Below are 26,193 nucleotides of genomic sequence, written 5' to 3' on the forward strand. Positions count from 1 at the left end.
AGAGAGAAATAAAACAAACTGAGCAAGCTGTGCGGAACCAGCCAATAAGCAGCATTCCTCCATGGCCCAGTTCTGGCCCCCCAGTTCCTAACTTGAGTTCCTTCCTAGAATTGTAAGATGAAGTAACCCTTTTCTCCCTGAGTTGCTTTTTGTCTTGTTTTATCACAACTAGAAGCCCTAACAAGACAAAGGTTAACATGTATAACTTAGTAGAACCCTGTCTCACAATGAGAAAAAGAGGAAGGGGAAAGGAAAGGAAAGGAAAGGAAAGGAAAGGAAAGGAAAGGAAAGGAAAGGAAAGGAAAGGAAAGGAAAGGAAAAAAATGTCTGACGTCTGTGAATGGTGGCTCACATTTGTCATCTTTTCCCTTGGAAGACTGATGCAGGAAGCTTGTCACGAGTTCAAGACCAGCTTGACCTTGTTAAATAAAGGGCCAATGACACAGCTCAGGGGTTAATTGCTAGCCTGACAACTTGGGTTTGATCCCTGGAAACCACATGGTAGGTGGGTTATTCTCTGACTTCCACATGCATGCTATGATACATGTGTTCTCACCCTGTTCCACACACAAAATAAAGAGATGTAATAAAAATGTTTTAAGTCAACATATTCGAGGATTTATGCAATTACTAAGTTTGATGGTGCTCGTATGGACAAAGGACTCAGCACAGAATGCTGGCTGTCGCTAGAGTGATCTGAACCGCTGTGCTGCAATATCCCCGAAATGCCTTGGTGACAGTGCCCTGTGTGCCCCTGCAGGCTGGCAGAGAAGTACCGCGAATGTCTGTCCAACAAGGAGAAGATCCTGAAGGAGATTGAGGTGAAGAAGGAGTATCTGAGCAGCCTGCAGCCTCGCCTCAACAGCATCATGCAGGTGAGCATGGCTCTTCCTTCACCACAGACCAGAGGCCACAGGGCCGGCCTCGCTCTGGGCTTCCCAGCTCTGGCATCCTAGTCAGCTTACACTGAGAATGCTTTTTCTGGGAAAGACAAGTTATGTTCTGGAGTAAAGAGATACTGGGCTACTGGGTCTGGAGCATCAACACACGTGCCCAGACTATTGCTATAGCTTTGAGGTAACACTGTCTCAGATTCGTTAAGTTCAGTTCACCCCTTCCCTGCATGCTCCTCACCAGCCTGCTGTCCCTAGGCATTTAAACTTGCTTCCTGAGAACATCTAATAGGTTCACTCGATACCTCAGGGGCTGATGGTGAAAAGTGGATTGCTCTCTGGAAAAAAAGAACTTGACTCAATTTGAAAAGCTTCCACTTTACCCATATAAAATCTCCCTCTCGCTTACTTGCTCTGTCTCTGTTTTCTGTCTGTCTATAAAATGTGTACACACACACACACACACACACACACACACACACACACACACATACATTTGTGTATGTGACCTGATTTTTGTTGGTTTGTGATGCTAGATTTGATCTAAATCCTTTTAATTTTATGAAGCAAGATAAAGGGCTAATAGAGGAACTTTGTGAAAGGATTCTAGGGAAATTATAAATCAATTTTTCTAGGAATTGGCAAGTCTGCCCTTCTTTCCTTCGTAGGCATGGAATTAGAACTGTTAACAAAATGTATTTTTATAATAGAACTTCATAATAAAAAAAAAAAAGGACATGGAGCTGGGCTGGTAGTGGACCTAGGAAGTTGAGGCAGGAAGATTGTGACGTTGTGGCCAGTTTGGGCTGAATAAAGAGCAGGCTCTAGGCTCTTTAGACTACATTGCAAGACTATTTCTCAAAAAACCAAGAAGCTGAGGATGGTGGTAAATGCCTTGAGGCCAGCCTGGTCCGCATAAGAGTTTCAAACTAGCCTGGTCTACATTTTGTTTTGTGTGTTCTTAGTTAAAACAAAAACAAAAACAAAAACTTTAGTCACACCAAGCCATTAACAGTTACCTTGCCAATTGGGAGGTTTTGTTTTATAAAATAAGCTTGAATATACCTTATATCTCTTTTTTCCTGTTATTGTTTTGTATTGTTTTCTCTTGTGAGATAGGGTCTCTTTCTCCCTCTCTAGTCCTGGCTTTTGGAATTCCCTATATAGACCAGGCTGGCCTCAACCTCACAGAGATTGCTTGTCTGTGCATCCTGTACTTTAGTCCCAGCTCTTGGGAGGCAGAGATAGGCGGATCTCTGAGTTCAAGGCCAACCTGGTCTACAGAGTGAGTTCCAGAATGGCCAGGGCTAACCCAAGAAATTCTATCTCAAACAAACAAAAAGCAAAACAAAACTATCATATAACATCCATGCAGATAGACTAAATTTTCCTTTTATTGCTTGCAGGCTTCCCTCCCAGTGCAAGAATACCTGTTCATGCCATTTGACCAGGCACACAAACAGTATGAGACTGCGAGGCACCTGCCACCTCCCCTCTATGTGCTCTTTGTGCAGGCCACTGCATATGGGCAGGCCTGTGGTAAGTATGGGGGCTAGGCAGGGAGGGAGCTGTGGGAGATGCGGACAGAGTGAGAAAGCACTGTCTGCCCAGGAGAGTTTCCCAGCTTTGCCCAAGAGCCCTCAGGTGACAGATGCTTCCTCCCCTTTGCTCCTTCAGCATGGATGCTTGAACCAGCTAGCCTGGGGCTTGACTAATGTGATGGATATCTCAGGGTGGATGCTTTGAATCTTTATGAACATGGCTGTATAGCTCTTCGGTACAGTGCCCAGGCAGCCTGCTCACCCCGGCAAGATATACTTGGCAGGTGGATCAGTGTCTTCTTTGTGTTTTGGGGGTGGGGTACTTAGTGGATTCAGGTCCTAGGCAGCGTTCCCAGGCTTCCACATCTCCTGAATCAGCCTGCATGACTTTACGGTGAATTACTTGGGGGGAAAGGACGTACCCCCAGTGTGCTCAGGACAGCCTGCGACTCCACTAAGGATTTTAGGTTTTGATCTGCTCCGATGCAGCTTTCACTTAGCACTAAACTTTTCTTCTTGTTCACACCTTGCCCCATGGCATCAGAAAAGCATATACTATACCTGTGCATGCCCCTGTCCCAGCCATGGCACCAAGACATTACTGTGTCTTTTCTTGTGTCTTCTTGGTCCGTCTCGTCCTCTCCTTCCCCTTTGTTCTCTTCCGTTGCCATCATCAGCTCATATGAAATCCTCCTCCCAGCCCCCTAGACAGGGTGAGTAAATTTCTTTTGTGTTTAAAGTTCTACTGTTTCCACTTCTTTTTTCCTGTTGAATTCAAGATTAACTATTAAAAAGAATATTGTAGGTAAGGAGTGTGGCTCTGTGGTAGAGTGATTGCCTAGCATGTGGAGGGTGTGATCCCCAAGACAGTCTCCAGTGCTCACTTGGGGTAACCGGCTTGTTTGGGCTGGGCTGGGCTGGGCTGGTTTGTGTATTATTTCCAGATGTAAAGCAGTAGCTGGATATTGGGGGGAGGCTTTCCTTCTTTATAGTGTAGCTGGGAAAATGGTACCAGGGTTCCGTGATGTTCTTACCTGTGAGATAGAGGAGGAGGAGCTGCAGTGTAGCTTAAGCCTTGAATTCCATCCCACCACAATCGGGAAAAAAGGACAGAGCAAGTGGAGTGTGTCTTATTTGCTCATAGCAGAAGGATCCCAGAGTTCCACATCAGGCAGAGTGGGAAACAGATTGATAACTGAGTGGTCGAGAGCCAAGCCCAAAGTGAATGGGCCTGGAGAGGACTCTGTTTCCTGAGCGTCAGGTTTCTCTGCATGTCTATAATAATAGTATGCCCCATTCAGTTATCGTGAGACTAAAGGATGCATTTACTTATTTATTTTGTGGTGCTGGGGATCAAAGCCACAGCCTTATGCTTGTTGATTGTACTCTTCTATGCTACATTCCTCACCCCCAAAACTAATGTAACTAAAAATTTAAGCCTTAGTTCATTTACCTGCTACCGCTCAACTAACAGTTGCTGTTTTCCAAGTCGCCATTTCTTAGCTATGGAAACTGAGCCTCAGAGCAGTAAGTTCCCTTCCAGGTCACAAGTCCAGTAATAAGTGGGACAGGAGTCAGGTCTGGGACTAGGCTGCAGCATCCATGTTCTCACCTCCTCTTCTCTGCTGCACTGTAAAACGAGACAGTGCTGAACACAGACCTTCTTACAGAGAGTGCCCCATCATCTGGGGTATGGATGGGTGTGGGCTTCTGGGAGAGAACTTTTTAGGACAGTTGGTGGGAGAGGCTGTGGGGTGACAAGCCCAGGGTTTGCATGTCTCAGGGATGTGTAGCTGCGAAGCAGTACTCTGGATTTTGTGTTCTTAGTGAACCATAGAGAACAGATTTTAGTTCCTATTTCCTTCCTCTGTGTGGAGTGAGTTTGCCCTCCCCCTCAGTCAGCAAGGAATGGGGCAGGTGTTGAGAAAACACAGCTGCTGTGTTGGCTTGCACTCAGCAACCTCCCAGCAGCTTTCCCAAGAGGCCTTTTCTCACCTCTAGATAAGACGTTGTCTGTGGCAATTGAAGGCAGTGTGGACGAAGCCAAAGCTCTCTTCAAGCCCCCTGAGGACTCTCAAGGTAACATGGGGATTGGGATACCTCACTCAAGGATACTAAATAGCTGGACTGATGCGGTGTAGCAGGAGGCTTGACCTTAATGCCAGTTTTAGGGTAGGCCCAAGAGAACTCAGTTCCCAGAATCACGAAATGCAGCCTTTGGATTTTATCCCTAGCACTCACCAGCACTTCGACCCTGAGGAATTATACCCAAATTTTGGAGGTTGCAGTAAGAAAATTGCCACAGGTTTGAAGCCAAACTGGTCTATAAAGTAACTTCCAAGCCATCCAGGGTGACATATTGAGACCCTGTCTCAGTGCCCCGGCTCTCCTAAAAAAATGATAAATTCCTCATATAACTTATAAATTCCTCATATTCCGCCCATTCCCGTTGTGTAGGTTGCATGAAAGAACAGTCTTGACTTGGGTACACAGCAGCCCTCTATACAGACAGCTACTGTTATTTATGTTGCTCTTACCACTGTCCTACCAACAAAGGACTTTATGCTCCATAGAAATGACATTTCAAAGACTCTTGAAAAGCAGGGCTGGAGGCTGAGGAGATGGCTCAGCAGGTAAAATACTGCTGCCAGCATCAAGATCTGAGTTCTGATCCTAGTACCCACATCAGGAGCTGGGTTTACATGGGCAAGTTCACACACACACACACACACACACACACACAACACCACACCAAACAAAACAAAACCAGGCTGGCTGGTAGGTTTCTAAGTCATTCTTTCTTTACATTATGTTTTCTATACCAAGTAAGAAGCAGCCGGTTTACTCACCCCTTATTTGAAGGAAGTCTGGGTGGGCCCCTCAGTCCCGTGGTGGAGGTTTTCTTAGGGAGCCTATGCAGTTACCTCCCTTCTCACTGCCTTCCCTGTGTGTCTTCAGATGACGAGAGTGACTCCGATGCTGAGGAGGAGCAGACCACGGTGAGCCCCATTTCCTGATTTGGGAATATCGCAGCCACTCTGGTGTTTTCAAGGAGCACAGCCCTGAATGCAAACTGAAGAATCTGAATAAGTGTCTGCTGGGACAGGAGTCTGGCAGCTGGGTACCTGGGGCAAAAGGTCACAGGCAGCTGTGCTGAGGCTCTGGGACACAGAGATGCAAAAGGGAGATTCATATGACTCATGCTCGTGTATTTTCTTTGTCCAGAAACGGCGTCGACCCACCCTTGGGGTTCAGCTGGATGACAAACGCAAGGAGATGCTGAAAAGGCACCCGCTGTCTGTCTTGCTTGATCTGAAATGCAAAGGTCTGACTGCATTCTTAATTCTAATAGTGCCTACGAGCTTGGCCAGTTGTTGGTGCAAAGGGTCCAGTAAGCTCGAGACTCTGCCTGTAATATTTCAATCTCATATTTATACTTTTTTTTACTGCATATTTATCATGTATGTATGTGTGTGTATATGCGTGTATGCACATACCACTGCAGCAGTCACATAGACGTTAGAGAACAGCATGTGGGAATTGATTCTTTCTACCATGTGGGTTTCAGGAATTGATCTGAGACCATCGGGTGGCAAGAGCCATTATCCTCTGAACTGTCTCTCTGACCATTTTTCATTTTACTTGGAGTCGTGCTTTTTTAGTTTATCCTTTTGAGATGGAGGTTGGTGGCATCTTTAATATGTAGCCCTGACTGTCCTAGAACTTGCTCTGTAGGCCAGGTGGCCTTGCATTTAGATATCCTCATGCCTCTGCCTTCCAAGGCTGGAATTAACTATACGTGGCCTCAGATGTGTTGATTCATAAATGATCTCTTCTTTCCCTGCTCCTCCAGACAACAGTGTGCTTCATCTGACTTTCTACTATCTCATGAACCTCAACATCATGACAGTGAAAGCCAAAGTGACAACCACCGTTGAGCTGATCACCCCCATCAGTGCAGGGTAGGGGGAAGGCACTGGGGATGGCACATGGGCGGATGTGGTGAGAGCCCCTGTTCCCCAGTCCTCCTTCTGACTATGAGAGGTTCCTTTGCCATGTTGACCTATGTTCTTGTGTCCCCACAACGTGGGAGTCCTGGCACATCCCTGAGATATAGAAGTGCTCTCTGATTCACGTTTGTGAAGTTCTTTACAGCAGATAAAACAAGTGATAACAGCACAATTGCTTGTTGGGCAGATCCACAGGCTTTTATAGTCAGCAAAATGCATGTAAATGCGTGAATGAGGTATGGGAGACATGACCAAATTGACAAATTTTGGCCCTTCTTTTCCCATTTCTGTCCCAAGGGGCCAGGATTTTTGTTTCCTAGCTTGGTTCATTCCCTAGGGTTGTCCTTAACTTGGTGGTAAGTAGAAGACTATAAACAGGTAGCCTCTGACCATGGTAGTCTTCTTCTACAGTCTAGAGAAGAAGAACAGAGAACAGAAAGAACCTGGGGGTAAACTAACCTATACTTAGAGGATCACTGCCCTGGCCTGGCCCTGCCTGGGCTGGTCCTGCTTTCAACTGGAGAAAGGACACTGAGGCGAAAAAGCATTGGCCTAGTATGTAGTGGAGCAGAGCTCTGCCTGTCCCTTCCCATTCTGCCAGATGAGAGGCCTCTCCTGGCTGTAGACCCTGCATTTAGGTTTATTACACTCTCTTCTGGCTGCTGCAGCCTGTGCTGGGTGGTGCTGCACTGCCTGGCAGCATGTTGGGTGCAGTTGACCATACTCCCAGCAGAGGGAGTCCAGAGCCTGGTTCTTCTAAATTCCACATCTCAGCTGGGTCTTTCATTGACTGAGCAGTTTGAGGACACTCTTTGAGAGGGTGTCACTGTGTATAGTCTTGCTGGCCTAGAACTTGCTATGTAGATCAGGCTGGCGTTGAACTTGCTTTGTAGACTAGGCTGGCTTCCAACTCATGGAGATCCTGCTGTTTCTTGAATTAAGGGTAGTGGGGCTGGGCTGTGTAGTGTCCAGGCTAGGATACATAGTATGATAATACTGGCTGGCCCGCAAGTCCAGGGATCCTTGTCTCTGCCTCCTCAGGGATTATAGTTGTGTGCCGCTGTACCTGATTTTTATGTGGATGTGGACATGGAACTCATGCTTGTGTAGCGAGCACCTTACCAACTGAGTCACCTTCTCAGCCCCACTGGATAATTCTGGAAGGGAGAATTTTAAAAACAACAAAACAGAATACTAAAGACTCCTGTTCTCAGGAACCAGGAAGATGGCTTATTAGTAAGAGCATTTGGTACTAAAGCCTGATGACCTGAGTTCAATTCCTAGAACTCCTGTAAAACGCCAGGTATAATTGTACCTGTTATCCCAGTGAGCTGGGCATTGGGGCAGGAAAATCAGCTGGAAGCGCTCAACCCAGCTTGCCTGGAGTACACTGAGCCATGGTAGAAGCAGGAAAGATCCTCCTCGATAAGATAGACACAAGAACTGACTCGTAGATGGATTTTTCTTTGGGCTACAAGCTCACAAAAATGACAGAGACTAATTATTAATTATAAAAGCTGGCCTATAGCTTACGCCTGTCGCACTAGATCTTATAACTTAAATTAACCCATGTCTGTTCATCTTCGTGCTGCCACGTGATTCGTGGCTTTTACCTTTTCTCTTGCATGTCTGTTCCCTCTGTGTCTGGCTGGCGACTCTGCCTTCTTCTCTAAGACCCTTCTGTCCCCAGAAGTCCTGCCTAACGTCTTCCTGCATAGCTATTCACCATTCAGCTTTTTATTAAGTCAATCACAGTGACATACATGTCTTTAAACGGTGTAATCACATATCTCACAGCACTGACTACTAAAAATTGTTCTCTGTGTGCCACAGTGCATACGCACAAGCACAAAATAAAGAAAAAAAAGCTATTCTTTCTGATCAGATAGTGCTAACTTTGGCCTCTGTACTTGGTAGCATCATGAATGTCACTGTCCGACCTTCCAATACCTTGAGTTTATACCTTGAGAAATGGAATGAAGATCTTCTCTGTTTCATAATATTTGGAGAGTCACTGACTTGAAGCACTGAAAGGATTTGGTGCACAGGAAGCAGACAATGAAAGATGATGGTAGAGCCCAGTGTGGTGGCGCACGCCTCTAATCCAGCACTCGGGAGGCAGAGCTAGGCGGATCTCTGAGTTCAGGACAGCCAGGGCTACACAGAGAAAGCTTGTTTCCAAAAATAAACAACATAAAAGATGGTAGTATGGTAGTTGACATCTTAACAGCTGAGTGGTATATTGCCACTGGCAGATGCCCAGGTGCACTCTGAGGCACCGTGTCAACTGGCGTTCTCACTGTAGTCCTGTCTTCTGTAGAGACTTGCTGTCTCCTGACTCGGTCCTGAGCTGCTTGTATCCTGGAGATCATGGAAAGAAAACTCCAAACCCAGCCAATCAGTATCAGTTTGATAAAGTTGGGTGAGTAAGCAGGCTTCCATCTTCCCTTATTCTGTGTCTGTATCTGTTTAGTTCAGGCCAAACTGGAGACCTGGTAGGCCCAGAGGACCTTGGGGCTGCAGGGGACATCTTTCTGTTCCTGCATAGAAGGCAAAGGGATGTCATGGAAAGATGAAATCTGGAATATAGGGACACGAGGGTTAGGGATATGGCTCAGTAGTGGTATGGTGGGTTGTATCCCTAGTCTGCCAAAAACAAAAGACAACAAAACAGTATAAATAAAAGGAATGGCATCTTAATTTTGAGTACTCAAGATTTTAAAAGTTATTTTATGAGCGTATAGAGCTGAGAAGAGGCCAGTGGCTGCCTTTTCGAGCTCTGCTTCATGAGGCAAAGGTTCTAGGGAAAAAGATGGGATATTGGTGATGAAGTTTCAAGTAGAGATTTTGTACATTTAAGGAGTTTGACTTGTGGACTGGGATTGGCCTGTCTGGGGGCACTGGGGAATGCCCCAGGGTACACAGAAGGACTGTGTCCTGGGGCTAGGCAGTACTTGGGACTGAGCCTAGGGCCTGTGTGAGAGCTCTGCTCCTGAGCTGTGTTCCCAGCTCATAAAATTATTTTATTCTGTCTTCTCTTTTGCAGCATCCTGACTTTGAGAGACTATGTTCTTGACTTAGGTCACCCCTACTTGTGGGTGCAGAAGCTGGGTGGCCTCCACTTCCCCAAAGAGCAGCCCCAGGTGTGTACTCTGGCCCTACCTTCTTGGCTGAGGATCTGAAGTGCTCCTCTTCCTAGACAGATTCCAGAAAGGCGTCTCATAACATCATAGGGTTGTGATCTAGCAGAGAATCTTCCTTTGAGGCTGTGTTCTGACCTCCATCCACTTAGGGCACTAAAATACCTTACCCTAGTCTTCATGTATTGAAATGACTTGACCTTCCCTAGGAGCTTGGTAGCCTTATAAACCAAAGATAACTTGGTCTTGCCCCAAGGTATAGCACAGTTACAGCTTTTGCTGCTGTTGGACTTGTGCACAAGGCTGCTACAAATGAGAATGGGCAAAATCCCAGGGGCTGTACACTATAGCATCTTGCCTTTTCTCAGGAGCTGATCCCAGGGGCTGTACACTATAGAATCCTTCCTTTTCTCGGGAGCTGATCCCAGGGGCTGTACACTATAGAATCCTGCCTTTTCTCAGGAGCTGATCCCAGGGGCTGTACACTATAGAATCCTGCCTTTTTCAGGAGCTGATCCCAGCCTCATGGGACCCCAGTATCTTGTGTTCTTGCCAGGGCTTAGCATCTGACCTGTTACGTAGAGAAATACTGTCATTCTCACACAGCACCCACCTTGGGACTGGCTGGGCAGTCTGGCTGGTCCCTGGAGAAAGGAAAGGGGACTCTCACGTGTATCTTTCACTGTCGTTCCCTATTAGCACACAGTGATAGCTGACCACTCACAGAGCGCCAGCCATATGGAGACCACCATGAAACTGCTGAAGACCAGGGTACAGTCTCGCCTGGCTCTCCACAAACAGTTCGCATCTCTGGGTAAGTTGATGCAGGAAGTAGGGCCTGACAGCCACTCAGTCAACATAGGAATAACGCCACCTCCTTTCCCACTTGTGAATCCTGTTCCTAGCCTTACTGAGCAGTGGATGGTAGGGCCAGTGGGGAGAGCAGCAGGCCCATTCAGGTAGAGGTCTGAGCTCCCTGCAGAAGCATCAGTTCTCTGCCAGACCTCCCAGAAGACACTAGCCATTGGCACAAGTTCACGGGTTCATCCAGGCAGCTTATCCTAGGTCCATGCATCACAGATTCATATGCATTTGGCAGTATTTAATGAGAGTCTAATTTATGCTGATTTATACCCCATATAGCCTGAGGGGAGAAACAGTGGGACCCTTGTATTCACATTCAGCTCACTGATTGTAGCTAGACAGGGGTCATCCCATTATCCTTTCCTTAAGATCTACTGAGCTAGTGCTTCTAAGGGTATAGCTGAACCCCTTGGATTTTCCCCTAAGCTCCCAAGTGATTATGATGAGCCTCTGGCCTAGGTGGTAGCTGGATGGCTTCTTTCAGTTCATCTAGTAAAAACTCGATGGGTATTTACAAGGCACTTGCAGGGTGGGGGTAAGGTTTTGGAGGGAGTCAGAGTTTTGGGTATTAGAGTCACTGTCAAGCTAGGCATTTGGGTTTCCAGGACCCAACTGGAGACAAGACCCCTCTTTCCCACCTCCAGGCCAGGTCTTTGGTTCCATGTGGAAACTGAGCTCCAGGGCAACATCACCTATCCCTCAGGCCTTGCTCCCCACTCAGCATTGCTAACTTTTCCAAGGTTGGGTGATTGTCATCTAGAGTGTTCCCTGTCAGAGTATTTGTTTACTGAGACACCAGCAGGGAACTGACACAGAACACTGCTGGGGTTTTTCTGTCAAGGTCAGCTCAGCCCTCTTAGCTATTTGATCTAATTAACAGTTCCTGCTGCAGAGGCATTGACGCTAGTTGTGGCTTCAGGGATTTGTTTTACTGGACGTTGTCTGCATTAAGGATAAAGTACCGTGAATGCAGGTCCTGGGTCTGACCGCAGGCATACATAGTCCTGCATGAAGTAGATGTCAGGTTGAAATGCTTCTCTATTCCTGGTATATAATGACAGCAAGCCACAGCTGTGCTACCTGATTTCTACCTGTAATGCCTCCTGCCTTGCTGTCTTTTAGAACATGGCATTGTGCCAGTTACCAGTGACTGCCAGTACCTCTTTCCTGCCAAGGTTGTTTCTCGCCTGGTAAAGTGGGTGATAATTGCCCATGAAGATTACATGGTAGGTAGAACTGCAGCCCCTGTGACCATGTCACCCCTCAGCTCCTGTCCCCCCCACCCCTACCCCCCGCCATCAGGGCAGAGGCTTTAGGGGAGCAGCAGTTCACCCTGGTTCTTGTTCTAGGAACTGCACTTCACTAAGGACATAGTAGAGGCAGGACTGGCTGGGGACACCAATCTCTACTACCTGGCGCTTATTGAAAGGGGAACAGGTAGGTGATCACTCTACTGACCACAGGGCTCTCTAATCAAGGGGAGCTCTCAAATAGTACGCATGCCTAGCAAAAGACCCTAGAATCCTCCGTAGAGATTTCCGACACTGGTGACCAGGGAACCACTCTTTCAGTGAGGACTTGTTCTATAACACAGCCACACACGTGTCATGTCAGTGAATCCTCATGTAGTCACTGGGGTGGTGGGCTCATCCATTTTAGAGCTGTGTCAATCATGGCCGACTCTCAAGCTTGGTCTCACCTCAGCTTGGTTTTATCTCTCGTTTTAGTTCCCTGTAGGGGCATATCTCGTATCTGCGCTCCACACAGAAGGGTAGGGCTGTTACTCTGATTGTAAGGTTGGGTAACAGAACCTCCCTTCCTCTCTGGAGCCATGCAGATGTCCTGCTTGGGCTGTCAGCTGTTCTCCTACCCCAGCCTCAGCAGCCTGGCACTGCCTATTCATTCTGTCCCCCAGCCTCACGGCTGTGACCCCTGAGCTGAGCAAGCTGCCTTAGTCAGTATTTTGAGAGATGTAAAATTCCTGGACTAGGCATATGATTCAGTGTTAGAACACTTGTTTAGCATACCTGAGGCCTTAGATTTATTCCCCAGTACCACAAAAGAGAAATAAGATAAGTAAAGCAAAATTAAATTCCCAAAGCTGGAAACATTATAAAAGAGAGCTTATTTACTCATACTCTTGAGAGTTTGTTACAGTTTTTGTTACCTTTATTTAGTGTATGTGTGTGTGCACTCAGGTCTAAGCAACACACACACACACACACATTTCAGAGGACAACCTGAGGGGAGTCAGCTCTTTCCTTCAGTCTTCCGGGTTCTAGGCATCAAACCCACGTCATGAGGCTTAGGAGTGGCCACCCCTACCTACTGAGCTGCCTCACTGGCTGTGTATTTTGTCTTCTTGAGAAAGAGTCTCACTATGGAGCTCCAGCTGGTCTGGAACTCACTGTGTAGACCTGGCTGGGCTAGAACTCACAGATTATTCTACCTCTGAAGTGCTGGGATTAAAAGTTTGTACCACCACGCTCTTTTATTTTTGTTTATGAAATCAGCTCAGGCTAGTATAAATACCTTTGGGCGATATGTATAAGCCAAATCAAGTCCAAGAACCTACATAAAAACTTGAATGGAATGGTATGCATCTGTAGTCCCAGAGATAGGAGAATCTTCTGGAAGCTCCAATAAGTACCATAGCTGTAGAAGGGAAAGTCCCTGCCTCAAAACAAAGTAGAAAAAGAGAAGTGTCTCCCGAGAAACAGTCCTCTGCCCAATGCTCTGTGGCATGCTCCTGCACTCAGACACATGCACCCAGTACCTACGTTCATCTTAACAACAGCAGGGGTCAGAAGTATCACTGGGGGAAATTAATATATGAAGATAATTTGTTTAGTGATTATGAATGCAGATTTTATACTAGGCAGTTCTGATTATACTCTGTCTTGTGCTTTTGTACCTGTTTAGTGATAGAAAAGTTTCTGGAAGTCTCACTTTCCTCATGTCCTCATGTAAATTAGATTTGAGTGGCTGGGAACATTTGCCACTAGTCCTACTTGGGAATCAGAAGCAGGGGGACCAGGATTCAAAGTTATTCTTGGTTATAAATTGAATTTTAGGCTAGTCTGGACTATGTGAGACTCTCAACAACAACAAATTCTTAAAAAAAAAAAAGGCGGCATGGTGGTGCATGACTTTAATCCCAGCACTTGGGAGGCAGAGGCAGGCAGATCTCTGAGTTCAAGGCCAGCCAGGTTAAAGGCCCTGGCTGCTCATCCTGAGGACCTGAGTTGAATCTCCAGTACCTACATGGCAGCTCATAACCACCTGTAACTCCAGTCCTAGAATGCATTCATTTGCTTCTTCGGGCTTCCAAAGGCACTGTATACATGTTGGTGCAAAGATACAAAGATACGTGGAGGCAAACAACCAACCACACACAAACACACACACAGTTTTAAAAATTATGACATTTCTCGAGAGCAGATTTAATCCATTGACAAATACCGGTAAGTAAAGCAGATCTTGGGAAGAACCAGAATTACTATGTCTTACTCTCAGCAACCTGGAAGTTCTGTTAGAGTCTAAAACAGTTAGTACCCATACACTTGGCAGCACTTACGTTAATGGGAGACATTTGTGTTGACTTTGGGTACAGTGTGTAGACCACCATGGGAAGCTGGGTGGTCACTGATTTTCTCCCTTTCCCCTGTTGCCAGCGAAACTTCAAGCTGCTGTGGTGTTGAACCCTGGCTATTCCTCCATCCCACCCATTTTCCGACTCTGTCTAAACTGGAAAGGGGAGAAAACCAACAGCAATGATGACAATATTCGGGTAAGACCCACATGTGTGTCAGGAGGAACATGGAGAACCCCTAGGAAGGTGGCCAAGGCTGCAGCTGCGGAGGCCATGGGCACTGCTTCAGTCCCAGGAAAGACCTGACAGGACTTATAGAACGTGCTCACCCCTCCATTTCCCTGGAGCCCACAGCTTTTCCCACTCACCAGATCACATTCTTAGCTGGGTGCGGCATCCTTGCACCACTCCAGGGATTTGGATCTACTGAGGGCCGTGAGGGATTGAAGAAAAGACAGACGCACAGAAGCCTGGAAGCAGGCGTGCTGGACTAGAGAAACCTTAGCCCACCTCCAGACCCAGCATGCTTATTACATAGAGTACGTGGAGGCAGAGTCAGGGTGCACAGACGGACCAAGGAGGCAGATTTAGCTAATCCCAGTAGGAGCAGGCTCTGTAGGGAGCAGTCTCCAGGCTGTAAATATGTAAATATCTGTGGGGTTGAAAGTAATTGTTGACATTTTCTGAACACACTGTCAGCATTCCCACTTGGAGCAGTAGGGAAGGCTGTGCCATTCCTTTTAGCCTCGTGGGGTAAGGGGAAGGCTCTGCCATACCTGCATGGATGTGAGGTTAGGGTCCTCGCCACGGCCAGCTCATGTCAAGAACACACATTCACTCAGCACTTTATACATGTTATTCTGGATTTCATGCACTCGGTATCCTCCAAGGCATGGTGCTACACCCTTTTAATCCCAGCACTGGGGAGGCAGAAGCAGACAGATTTCTGTGAATCAAGTCCTGGCTGGTCTACATAGTAAATTCCAAGCCAGCCAAGGCTGCATAGTGAGGCTCTGCCTCAAAAAACAAACAAACAAACAAAAAGTTTCCTTAAAATCTTGTCAACACCTTGAGCTTCTGTGAGATGGTAAATAAATTCAGAAGCATTACGGAAACACTCAGATTCAATGACCGTGAGGATGCTGAGGCTGTTGCTAAGGTCACGCCTCTTGGTGGGATTTGGTAGCCTTATGGCCATAGAGCAGAAAACCTTCTGACTTGGGGCTTAAGATTCTTCCCCTGCAGTCCTGTGTTTCTGCTGTAGGCACTTAGGGGAAATTGTGATAATCAAGGGTCTCTGGACAAAGCTGTGGTACTATTCTGCTTGTACAGCTCCTCTGGGTGCATATGTGCTTGTGCCTGCATGCACATGCCCTCAGGGGCCAACTGTAGCTCTTGTGGTACCCTCAGGCTCAGCTCTGGGGTAAAAGCCTGGCCAGTGTGCCCCGCCATACCTAGGAAGGAAATGCTGAGGTGCTGGCTTCCCACCCGTACAGGCTATGGAGAGCGAGGTCAACGTGTGCTATAAGGAGCTCTGTGGCCCTCGACCCAGCCACCAGCTCTTGACCAACCAGCTGCAGCGTCTGTGTGTGCTGTTGGACGTCTACCTGGAGACCGAGAGCCGTGATGACAGTGTAGAGGGCCCCAAGGAATTTCCCCAGGAGAAGATGTGCCTGAGACTTTTTAGGTGAGTAGAGGTAGGGGCTCTTGTGACTTCTCATGAGGACATGGGCAGAGGTCAGAGCCTCCCTTGAAGACTAGGTCTCATTGGACAGGGCCTGGCACAGAGGACATCTGTCTGTATTCATAACAGAAAATTCTGCTGCCATATTTCCAGGAAGAACTTGTTTTCTCCTTCCTGAGACTTCTTGGTCACCCCTGGAGAAGGTCACCCATCCAAGGAAACTACTGGGCCATGCTAAAAGCTTTGGCTAACTGTGTTTTCTGTGGGAAATAATAGGGCCTGTTTACTTTTGATGTCCAAGTGAGCACTTAAAGTGGTACCCCACAATCTTAGTGAGTTTGCTGGCGTCTTCAAGTGTTCTTCCCTCGGTGAGACCAAGTCAGTGGGCAACCATGCAGCCTAGAGAAAAACCAAACCAAAACAGCCCTTCCAGAAGGCAGGGAGTGAGCACAGCACACTAACGCGGAGCAGTTCATCCGCCTAGCACTGAGCCCTGGCTCTAGGGCTGAAGAGGACCTCAGGGTGCCTGAGATCATTTGATTGAAGTTCCTGGATGATTCCTGCTCCAAGTTAGGGGCTCTTTAGACCTGTTAGCAGCTCTTGGCACATGGTGTTTAGAGTGTCTGGACTTGCAGTACCTCAGGCTAGTTTTCCGTTTTCTTGGGTATTGGGGTCTTCTTTCCTGTTTGTTCCCTAACATGTGCTGTCATTCTTTCAAAACTAGAGATTACTTCTAGGGCACCCTTCTCTTTTGGGCAAGGGAGTGAGGAAGGTGAGGAGGGTGTTTGGATTATAATTTGTTATAATCTATCAGGCCTGGTGTCGTGGCTCATGCCTAAAATCTTAGCACTTGGAAGCTGGAGGCAGGAGGATTGCCATGGGTTGGACCTTGGCTACAGAACAGATAAAACAAAAGAGTTCTCACCTTGCTCTCAGTCTTATTCTTGAATAGCAAGTTCTGACATCTGGGAAGGTGTCCAGCCTCCCTCCTGTCTGGCACCTCCACTGTCCTGGTTTATGGTGTTTGATAATAGCCAGCTCCAGCCCTGAGTGGCTGCAAGGCCAGGCTGACCACCAATGCCACTCTGAAGCTTGTTCCCTCCAGTGGGTCTGTGTGAAATCTCAGCTCTCTCCACCTCTCCACCTGCTCTAGCACATTTTCAGGATGGGAGCCCCACCCAGCCTGTGCTTGTTTTCCCTTCCTGAGGTGTTGAGCTCCATCAGTGCTCTGGGAGGTGACAGCATCAGAGTTGATGGATGGAGCCGCAAGGTTCTTGACCTGGGGTCCTGCGACTACTAAGTACAGGGTGCTGGTGTGGGCAGTAGTAGACCTGGGGTTTGTCTTGGACTGACACTTCACCACTCTGCTTAGGTGTACCCCTCTGATTGGAGACTTATAATGCCATAGATGATCCAGGCTGAGATTTCAGGTCCAGCTCCCACCTATGAGATAAGGATCTCTGTACTTAATCCTCCAAGCAGCACATACTCCATGTGTTAATGGAAAGATTAAATTGAATGGGGATGTTAACAGTGCCAGCACAACACAGGCTGGATAAGCCCTCAGCCACTGAGGAGAAGAAGGTTTAATTCCCTTCAGCCCTGGTGAAGAATAAAACTTTGCTCACCTTTTACACCCCTGCTGTCTTACTCACACATCCCCCATTACTCTTCTGTTATGATGGACACATAAAAGCAAGCTGGGCAGGAAAGGGTTTCCTTCTGTAGTACTGAAGAGGGGACCATGGAGGGTGCTGCTCACCAACTTGCTCACTCCACTTGCTTCTCATTTGGTCTGACATGTGTAAGTTGACAAAAAACTATCCTATACACATCCTTACTGCCTTAGACCAAGTCCCGGAGGGTCACCTTCTGTAGCTGTTGTTGGATGTCAATCCTAGACAGACATGGGGAGAAGTCCTGTTTGTAGATGGTTGTCTTTGTGTAGAAGTCCCTCTGAGAGTTTTGTTGAGGACCCATTTTCCTGCTCTGATTTTCACTGGGAGGAAGTCTGAACATGGGTCTTGCTCTGCTTGACCATGATTCAGCCTTCCTGGAACAGATTTTGGTGTCAGACCTCTGATTTTTGTTTCTGTTGCTTCCTGGCTGTATACTATTGTGCAAAATTTTGCTTCCTTTGCCTATTTCTTCAGTTTTAAATGTTCTTCTTGGGGGCTGGAGAGATGGCTCAGCGGTTAAGAGCATTGCCTGCTCTTCCAAAGGTCCTGAGTTCAATTCCCAGCAACCACATGGTGGCTCACAACCATCTGTAATGAGGTCTGGTGCCCTCTTCTGGCCTTCAGGCATACACGCAGAAAGATATTATATACATAATAAATAAATAAATATTTAAAAAAAATAAATAAATGTTCTTCTTGCTTTTTCAGTTATAGGAATCTAGTGTTCATTGATAGAGTTATAAATAGTGATCCAAAAAACGAGAATGTTCATGTACTGTCCCCGAAATGTCTGCCACATTAAGGGATCTTTCAGGCTCACACATGTTGCAAGCATATAGAGACATTTTTATAAAAATGGTGTCACACCTTAACCAGTGTGATCTGATTTTCTCACTGTGCCCTGCGCCTAAGCCATGCAATTGTAACATTTCCTCATGACAGCTACCTGGCGTTCTCTTGTGAGTGAATTGTAATTGATTTTATCAGTCCAGAAGGTGTGTTATAACTGTCCCTTTTCTTGTTTCTCTAGGGGTCCAAGTAGGATGAAGCCATTTAAATATAACCATCCTCAAGGATTCTTCAGCCACCGGTGATTTCCCTCTCTAACCTATCATTCCCCAAAAGCCCAACCCTGGATCCTACATCACTGCTTTTTGCTCTGGCCACATGTTCTTGTTATTTTCCAAAGACACCAGCTGATTAAAATGTCACCTGACCAAATGGCCTTTGTTTGTAACTACTTGGGCAGTCTGGAAAAGCAGGTAGAACCATGGCATGAGGACCATTTCTGGATGTACCTTTTTTTTTTTTTGGTAGGGCGTGGGAGGCTCAAGACAGAGGTTTCTCTGTGTAACAGCCCTTGACGTCCTGAAACTCACTCTGTAGACCAGACTGGCCTTGAACTCAGAGCTCTGTCTACCTCTGCCTTCCAAGTGCTGGGATTAAAGGTGTACGCCACCACCAACCTCCCACTTGGATGTGGTTTTTTGTTTGTTTGTTTGTTTTTGTTTTTTTATTGTTTTGAGACAGAATTTCTCTGTAGCTTTGTTGCCTGTTCCGGAACTCTGGATGTGCTTTTTAAAGGTGACTGAGAAACCAGGCAGTGGTGACACACGCATTTAATCCCAGCACTCAGGAAGCAGAGGCAGGCAGATCTCTGTGAGTTCAAGGCCAGCCTGGTTTACAAAGTGAGTCCCAGGACAACCAGGGCTGTTACACAGAGAAATCCTGTCTTGAAAAAGAGAGAGAGAGAGACACTAAGAAATGTCGGTTCTAGGAGGTGACACCTGTTTGTCCACACCTGTCTTGTGTAGTTTTGCAGGGGCAAAGTATCTTGGTGTTTTTGTTTTGTTTTGTTTTTATCCTAGATTTCTACTTACTAGGAAGTTGCGAGAGAAACCAAAGTCAGTAGATCCAGATGTTTCTTTCAGCGTTCATTCTTTCTGCTAGACTGTCTTTGTTCCTTGAAGGCCTGACACTTGGCAGGTGGATATTTTAAATGCCTAACATTGCAGCAACCTTAAATAGAAAGCAGATAGACATCACAGAGAATAGGTCTAAATATTTCAAGTGTTCGCGGTCAGTGAGCCAGTACTGGAGAGTCATGTGCAGAATGACTACCGGTGACAGCACGCTGTCATAGCGAGACTGAGACCAGGCTGGCCACACTGCCCTGGACGTGCTCAGAAGCTAAGCAAGATGGATGGAGAGCGAGACCAGGTGACACTGGAGGATCCTTATGACAGGGACTCTGACTTCAGGACTTCACCAGAGGTGGAGACCCACAGAGCTGCACAACAAGATTCCGTCTCAAAAACTAAAATGTTTTGACTCAAAGGTTAGGAAAATGATTGCAAAACTATCCGTTCTTGGGTCTATAAGTGAAGCTCGGTGTAGAACACTTGTCTAGTATACTGAAGGCCTGGGGTTCAGTCCTCAGCATGCAAAAAGAACAGCCTTCCTTGTCCTAAGTTTTCTTAGACACTTGTCTGAAGAACTCTGCTCTCTGCCCAATCAATACTAAATTCACAATTCACCTTAAGTAGAATAGGGAGGCTGGAGAGATGGCCCAGTGGTTCAGAGCACTGACTGCTCTTCCAGAGGACCCGGGTTCAAATCCCAGTAACAAAATAGTGGTCACAACCATCTATTGTGAGATCCAGTGCCCTCTTCTGGCATAAAGTGTAGAACACAGGGCTGAGAGTGTAGTTCAGTGGTAGAGCACAAGCAAAGCTCTGTCATTCCTCAGCACCAAAAAGTAAAGAACCAGGATACACAGAGAAAAATATTTAAAAATTATTGAGGGTCACATCTTTAAGTACTCAGGAGGCCAAGGCAGGCAGGTCTGTGGGTTCAAGGCCAGCACGGACTACATTTTGAGTTCCAGGACAGTTGGAGGTCATATAAAGAGACCTTATCTCAAAAACAAAAATTAAGAATTATTCTATGGTTATGGGCTACACGTATAGCTTAGTTGATAGAGTGCTTAAACTTCATGAAGCCCTGGATTTAATCTCCAACAACACATAACCCAGCTGTACTGGTGAATGTCTATAATCCCAGCATGAGGTGGAGTCAGGAGGGACACAATTCAAGGTCACTCTCTGCTTTATAGGAAGTTTGAGGCCAGCTGAGCTACCGAACACTTCACCTCAACAATAACCATTCTATTGTTAGAAGTATAATCTGGTTTGCTAACTCAAAGGCAAATTAATGGTGCCTTTTATTATAGTTCCAGGCAAGATTTTTCAAGCTTTTCATCTCTGTAGAACAGTGCAATCAATTCAGCACTTTGCAAACATGTCTACTCTTAGTAGATTAGCCTTGACAGCATGAACTTCCCACATAGAAACTGCTTTTTCTGCCCTTTCTGCTGAGCATCTCAAAGATAAAGGTTTTGGGGAGTACAAGGCAATGGTGGCACACACCTCTAATCCCAGCTCTTGGGAGGCAGAGACAGGTGAGTCCGAGGCCCACCTTGTCTAAGGAGCTAGTTCCAGAACAGCCAGGGCTGCACAGAGAAACCATGTATTGGGGTTGGGGAGAAGAAGAAAAAGATTTTGTGGAGCTTGGGGCTAGAGAGATGGTTCAGTAGTTAAGAGCATGTACTGCTCTTGTAGAGGCCCCCAAGTTTGTGGTGTGGCTTACAATCTCCTGTAACTCTAGCATCAAGGGATCCAGTGTGTCTGCCTCCGCAGGCAGCAGCACTGATGCACACACCACCACCACCCTACACACACTTAAATAAAAACATAAAATTAAGACAAGCCGAGAGACTCCAAAACCTGCCACATTCTTCATTCCTTAGGGTAGCCTTAAATGTCCAGCATCAACACCTCGCCACCCCACACTGCCCCCATTCTCTGACTACCAGAGGAAGGCACTCTTCAGCCAGAGGCCCTCAACTACACAGACTTGCCTATCTACAAGCTGATCTGAAAATCACTTTTTTCCAAGTGACTCAGCTGGCCTAAGATTTTTAACAAGCTCCTGAAATGCATTTTGTCGTAGCCTTTCTGTGAAGGCATACTTTTATCCCTTCTCTTCCCTCATTTTTCTTGGTGACACGAACACAGGAGAGCCAGTTTTCTAAGCAGCTCCTTCTCTGCTGTCTTATGCAGCTGAGCTTCTGGGTGCTTTTTTTCCTGTCCCTGCTGGCATCTTCTTGTTCTGGCTACTTTCAGGCCGTGTCTCACTGTCTGTGCTGAATAAGATTAAAACAGGGCCTAAAATTAGATCCTTTAATGGCCCCTGCATTGCAGCCACCACTTTGGTCTTGTCTGGAAGACAGCCAAACTGACTCAGCACAAAAGCTCACCTCTAGAGAAGCAGGGACTGGGTGGAGAGTGCTGGGAGGGGCTCCGCTTGCTGGTTACAGCTTGTCCCTAGCAAAAGAGCCAGCAGAGCAAAGGTAACAAAACAGACTTGACAATCAGCCTCTTCAGAATGTCTATATAGGGCAAGGACCTCGCAGCTGCTTCTGCTAGAACTGCCCATAGTCTTTGCAGTTTCTGAGCTGGGGCATACCCCAAGCTGCAGCCCCTGCCTGCTTGCTTTGCACCAGGAAACCCCATTTATGTTCCTTGCCTTTTATTTATTTCAATGCTGGAGATCCAATAATACAGAGTGTCATGCTTACTAGGCACTGAGCACACCCCTCAGCCCATCTGTCTTAGGGTTCCCATTGCTGTGATGAAAACACCATAACCAAAAGCAAGTTAGTGAGGCAGTCTCATCTTGCTTCCTCTGTGTCCGGGTCACAACTGCAGACTGAGCCTTTTCTCTTCCCAGAATTCTCCTGTTCTGGTCATCCCGCCTATACTTCCTGCCTGGCTACTGGCCAATCAGCATTTTATTAAACCAGTACAAGTGACAAATCTTTACAGAGTACAAGAGCATATGGCACAAGGGACTTTGCATGGATGAGGGCAAGAGTCTCAAGATGTGGAGATTAGCCTGGGTTACCTGGGCGGGCTGACGCCATCAGAAGGGTGCAAAGACAGAGACTAGAGAACTAGAACTGAGAAGAAGATGAGGGACACAATTGGAAAGATATACTGGAAGATGGGGGCCTGGGCCATAGCAAAGTCAACAGGGTATGTCTAGGCTGGGCAGGCAGCAAGCTTTCTTCCTTACAGGTGTTTCCCAAGGCAAAATCCTTTTTAATCCCTACTTAATACAACACCAATGTATTATTGGTGACTCAACAGTTAATCACTATTTCTTTTAATCCACAAACCAGCCAAATAGCTTTGGGCTCCCACCTCACTGTTTCTCCATCATTTATTGACCCTGAAAATGGGATTAAGGAGATAGCTCCATTGGTAGAGAGCACACACACTCTGGATTTGATCCTTGGGACTACATAAACCAGAGGTGGTGGTACACACAGAGAACCCCAGCCCTTGGGTTCCATGTCATTCTCTATATAGTGAATTAGAAGCTAGTCTGCACTACACAAGACCCTATCTCAAGAGTGATGCCCACACAGACTACAGATAATGTATGCAATATCATGACTACTCTTCATATTTGTCACAGATGTTTTCTATGCTTTTAAGGCAATCCAGAAATTCTGGAGTATTCAGATGACTGACATTTTTAGGCAAGCTACATGGGGGAGAGCCAGGCGAGGTGGTATATGCTTGTAATAATGGTATTCCGAAGGCTGAGGCAAGGACTGTTAGTACTGATTTTATTTCTTGCCTTTCAAATCTCACTTTATGTGCAGATGTGGCTATGTGTTAGGGCCTACGGATGTCTGATCTCTCCAGAGCAGACAGCTCAGAAAATTAATGTTCAGTTGTCAGAGTCCTTGACCATGCTGATCAGTGGTTATTTGCCAGGGACCCTCAGAAGGTGGAAGCAGAAATTCAGGGTCATCCAGGAACATAACAAGTTTAAAGTAACCCTGGGACACATGAGACTGTGTCAAAAAATATTTTTATCTAGAGGTGATCGCCCTTGGCATTCTTTTAATAATTCAATCTTTGTGACAGATGGAGATGTGTGCCGAAGATGACGTGTGGCTCCTAGCCTAGAGTGTGAACCAGAACTCGGGTGTGCCGAGGGTGGGGCACGCTCCTTCCCTGCAGTATCGCCATTTATTCTTGATCATAGCGACTCCTGCTTTAGTCACTGTTATTCAGAGCCCTCTGTTTGTAAAGCGGTGTCTTTACCCAAAGAGCGCTGGTAAAGAAAGGGATTTATCACTTCAAGGAATGGCCACAAGCTGTGGGTTGGATCGTTAGGAAATTCACCATAGGTGTCTTGTTCATTTCACCTTCAGACTATCTTACCATAGCTCTGGAAACGTGACTGCCCACAGCTCCTGACTCACATCTCACGACCAAGTTTAAAATCCCAGAAAAGAGGTTCATTGGCTATTCTGGGTCAATCCTCAGAGTGACCAGAGGAAGGAAATAAGAAACATTATAGCCGAGAGCCATCTAGTGGGGGTGGGGGAAAGGTGAGGAACAGAGAAGCAACTCCTGAGCAAGCGGAATAAGGGGTCATGTCAGTCTCACCAAGGATTTAACAGTGAGGGTGCCATGGAAACCTGCAGGACTGTAGCTTTCAGAGCCAGGTATAGTGGTAGATTCAGGCAACCCCAGACATTTGGGAGATAGAGACAGGAAGACAAGTTCAAGATAACCCTGGGCATTTAAGCAAGACACTGTCGCAAATAAAAGTATAAAAGGGGTGGGAGTTAGGAATGAGAAAGGTAAAATCCATGCCCAGATAAGCACATTGGGTGTAAATTAGGTGACTGCTGTAGTCTTCACCACAGATGAGTTAGCCATGTGTGGCCTCTTATATAAGGTACTTCTTATGGTCCATGAACCATTCAGCATCCTCCTGACGCTCACTGTTCCCAGGCATCCCAGCATCGTGTACATAGGGTAAACTGGGGTTTGGCAAAGTGTGGACTTTCCCTATGCATCCCTCTCAGATTGTGACATTAACTGCGCAGTCAGGAGTCTGCGGCTCCCAGGTGATGCTGAGGAAGGTAACCCATGGACCATATGCAGGAATAATGCCCCAGGCCACCAGCACAGACCTGGTGTAACATCCAGACCTCCTGTCCCTGTCCCTAGCCTTCCTAAGGGAAGAGAACAAATAAGAACAGCTACAATTTTATTTTAGAAGCATTTGGTTTTATTGCACAGAAGCAATTGAAAGTGGACTCAGTGGAAAGTGCGCCCTGGCATGGTTCCGTGGCCAGTGCCCTGCTTCACCTGCTGCAGCTCTTCCAGGAGAGTGCTGGGGAAGGGCCTGACCACTCCTTTGGAAAACAAGAAGGCATTCGGGAATAGGTTACATTTCAAGCATAATGCATTTCTAACTGCTCATTCATTATTGCGGCCATCTGTCATTGTACATACAGGAAGTAAATGCACTTATTTGGAAAGGAGGGGGCAGTTTTTAGTCAAGTGGTTTTCATGTAGCATTCAGCATACATCACGTTCGGCTACAATAAGCTATCATAATTGTCCATCACCTGAGGTGGGCTTGGGATGTGGGGGGTCAGGGCTCAGGATCTTCTCTTGCTAACTTAATCCTACTAGAAATTCCTGTTTGGTGAGGGCAAACCCGTCATCTAAACACTGCTGCTTCTTACAGAGAGGAAAGGAAGAAATAAAACTTATTGCACTGACCCTTAAGTACCGGGACCCTCCTGAGTTTCTTTGGCTGTTCTGGTGTTCCTGTGTCAGCCTACTTCTCCCCCTTGATAGCCTTATCCTCTGTGGTCTTCTCTGGGGGCTGGCTATCTTTTTGGTCTGTGCTAGAGGATTTTTCTGCCTTTTCCGTCTTGGGTTTGCCAGACTCTTTGGAAAGGCTCTTGTCATCCTCCTTGGCCTTGGCCTCTGTCTTGGGCTTCTCCTCAGGCTTCTTGGACTCTGTGGCCTTCTCTTCCTTGCTGTCTTTCTTCTCTGGTGCTGCCGGCATCTCTTCTTTCTGTGGCTTTTCCTTCTCTGCGGGTTTGCTGGGTTCTTTGGCCTTGGTGTCATCTGCTTCTGCCTTGGGCATCTCTGTCTTCTCTTCCTTCACCTCTGTCTTGGCAGGAGTCTCCTTTTCTGGGGTCGCTGCTTTTTTCTTCTCTCCAGACTCTTCCTTCTTGGCTTCCACTGTAGCGGCCTTCTCCTCCACCTTGGGCTTTGGCGCCTCCTTCTTGGGTGGTTCATCTTTCTTGATCGTCTTCTCCTCCGTTTTTGGTGTAGTAGGGGTCTTCTCTTCCTCCACTTTCTTTGGGGGTTCTTTGGCTTTCACCTCCTCCTTCACAGGAGACTTCACCTCTTCCTTCTTGGGAGCTTCCTTCTCAGGGGACTTCACTTTCTCTGGGGACTTGACCTCCTCCTTGGCAGGACTTTTGGCCTGCTGGGGAGATTTGGTGTCTGCAGGGTACTTTACTTCCTCCTTCCCTGGAGTCTTGGCTTCTGGAGATTTCACATCAAGAGTCTTGGCCTTCTCAGGAGACTTCAATTCCTCCTTCACTGGGCTCTTAGCCTTCTCAGGGGATTTCACCTCAGCTGGAGGCTTGACCTCTTCCTTCACAGGGGACTTGGCCTTCTCAGGAGACTTGACCACTGCTGGTGATTTTGCCTGTTCCTTCTCCGGGGACTTGGCTTGAACTGGGGATGTTGCTTCTTCCTTGACTGGGGACTTGGCCTTCTCTGGAGATTTTACTTCAGCTGGGGACTTCACTCCTTCCTTTACAGGAGACTTGGACTCCTCTGCTGGGGATGTTGCACCTTCCTTCACTGGGGTCTTGGCCTTCTCTGGAGATTT

The 26,193-nt window shown here is 46.9% G+C and overlaps 2 protein-coding genes across 4 annotated transcripts in view; one reads left to right on the forward strand and one right to left on the reverse strand.

The window, feature by feature from the left end:
* The window catches only part of Thoc5 (THO complex 5), a 36,833-nt gene extending 18,209 nt beyond the window's left edge, over positions 1-18,624 (forward strand). For 2 of the 3 annotated variants that reach the window (XM_013353375.2, XM_013353376.2), the window contains exons 7-21: positions 761-875; positions 2,300-2,432; positions 3,112-3,147; positions 4,436-4,513; positions 5,393-5,433; positions 5,660-5,759; positions 6,288-6,396; positions 8,765-8,866; positions 9,491-9,587; positions 10,284-10,398; positions 11,571-11,674; positions 11,798-11,885; positions 14,123-14,238; positions 15,537-15,727; positions 18,434-18,624. In XM_013353375.2, the coding sequence (XP_013208829.1) occupies positions 761-875; positions 2,300-2,432; positions 3,112-3,147; positions 4,436-4,513; positions 5,393-5,433; positions 5,660-5,759; positions 6,288-6,396; positions 8,765-8,866; positions 9,491-9,587; positions 10,284-10,398; positions 11,571-11,674; positions 11,798-11,885; positions 14,123-14,238; positions 15,537-15,727; positions 18,434-18,497 (1,489 nt within the window). In that variant the 3' untranslated portion in view covers positions 18,498-18,624. The remainder of the gene's footprint in view (positions 1-760; positions 876-2,299; positions 2,433-3,111; positions 3,148-4,435; positions 4,514-5,392; positions 5,434-5,659; positions 5,760-6,287; positions 6,397-8,764; positions 8,867-9,490; positions 9,588-10,283; positions 10,399-11,570; positions 11,675-11,797; positions 11,886-14,122; positions 14,239-15,536; positions 15,728-18,433) is intronic. The other variant, XM_005366150.3, reaches the window with a different exon arrangement.
* A 5,921-nt stretch (positions 18,625-24,545) lies between these two features.
* Positions 24,546-26,193, reverse strand: part of Nefh (neurofilament heavy) — an 11,015-nt gene continuing 9,367 nt past the window's right edge. Inside the window, exon 5 of the mRNA XM_013353349.2 lies at positions 24,546-26,190. Within this exon, the coding sequence (XP_013208803.1) occupies positions 25,120-26,190 (1,071 nt within the window). The 3' untranslated portion in view covers positions 24,546-25,119. The remainder of the gene's footprint in view (positions 26,191-26,193) is intronic.

The sequence above is a fragment of the Microtus ochrogaster genome, unplaced genomic scaffold (assembly GCF_000317375.1).
Source record: "Microtus ochrogaster isolate Prairie Vole_2 unplaced genomic scaffold, MicOch1.0 UNK6, whole genome shotgun sequence".
Lineage (NCBI taxonomy): Eukaryota > Metazoa > Chordata > Mammalia > Rodentia > Cricetidae > Microtus > Microtus ochrogaster.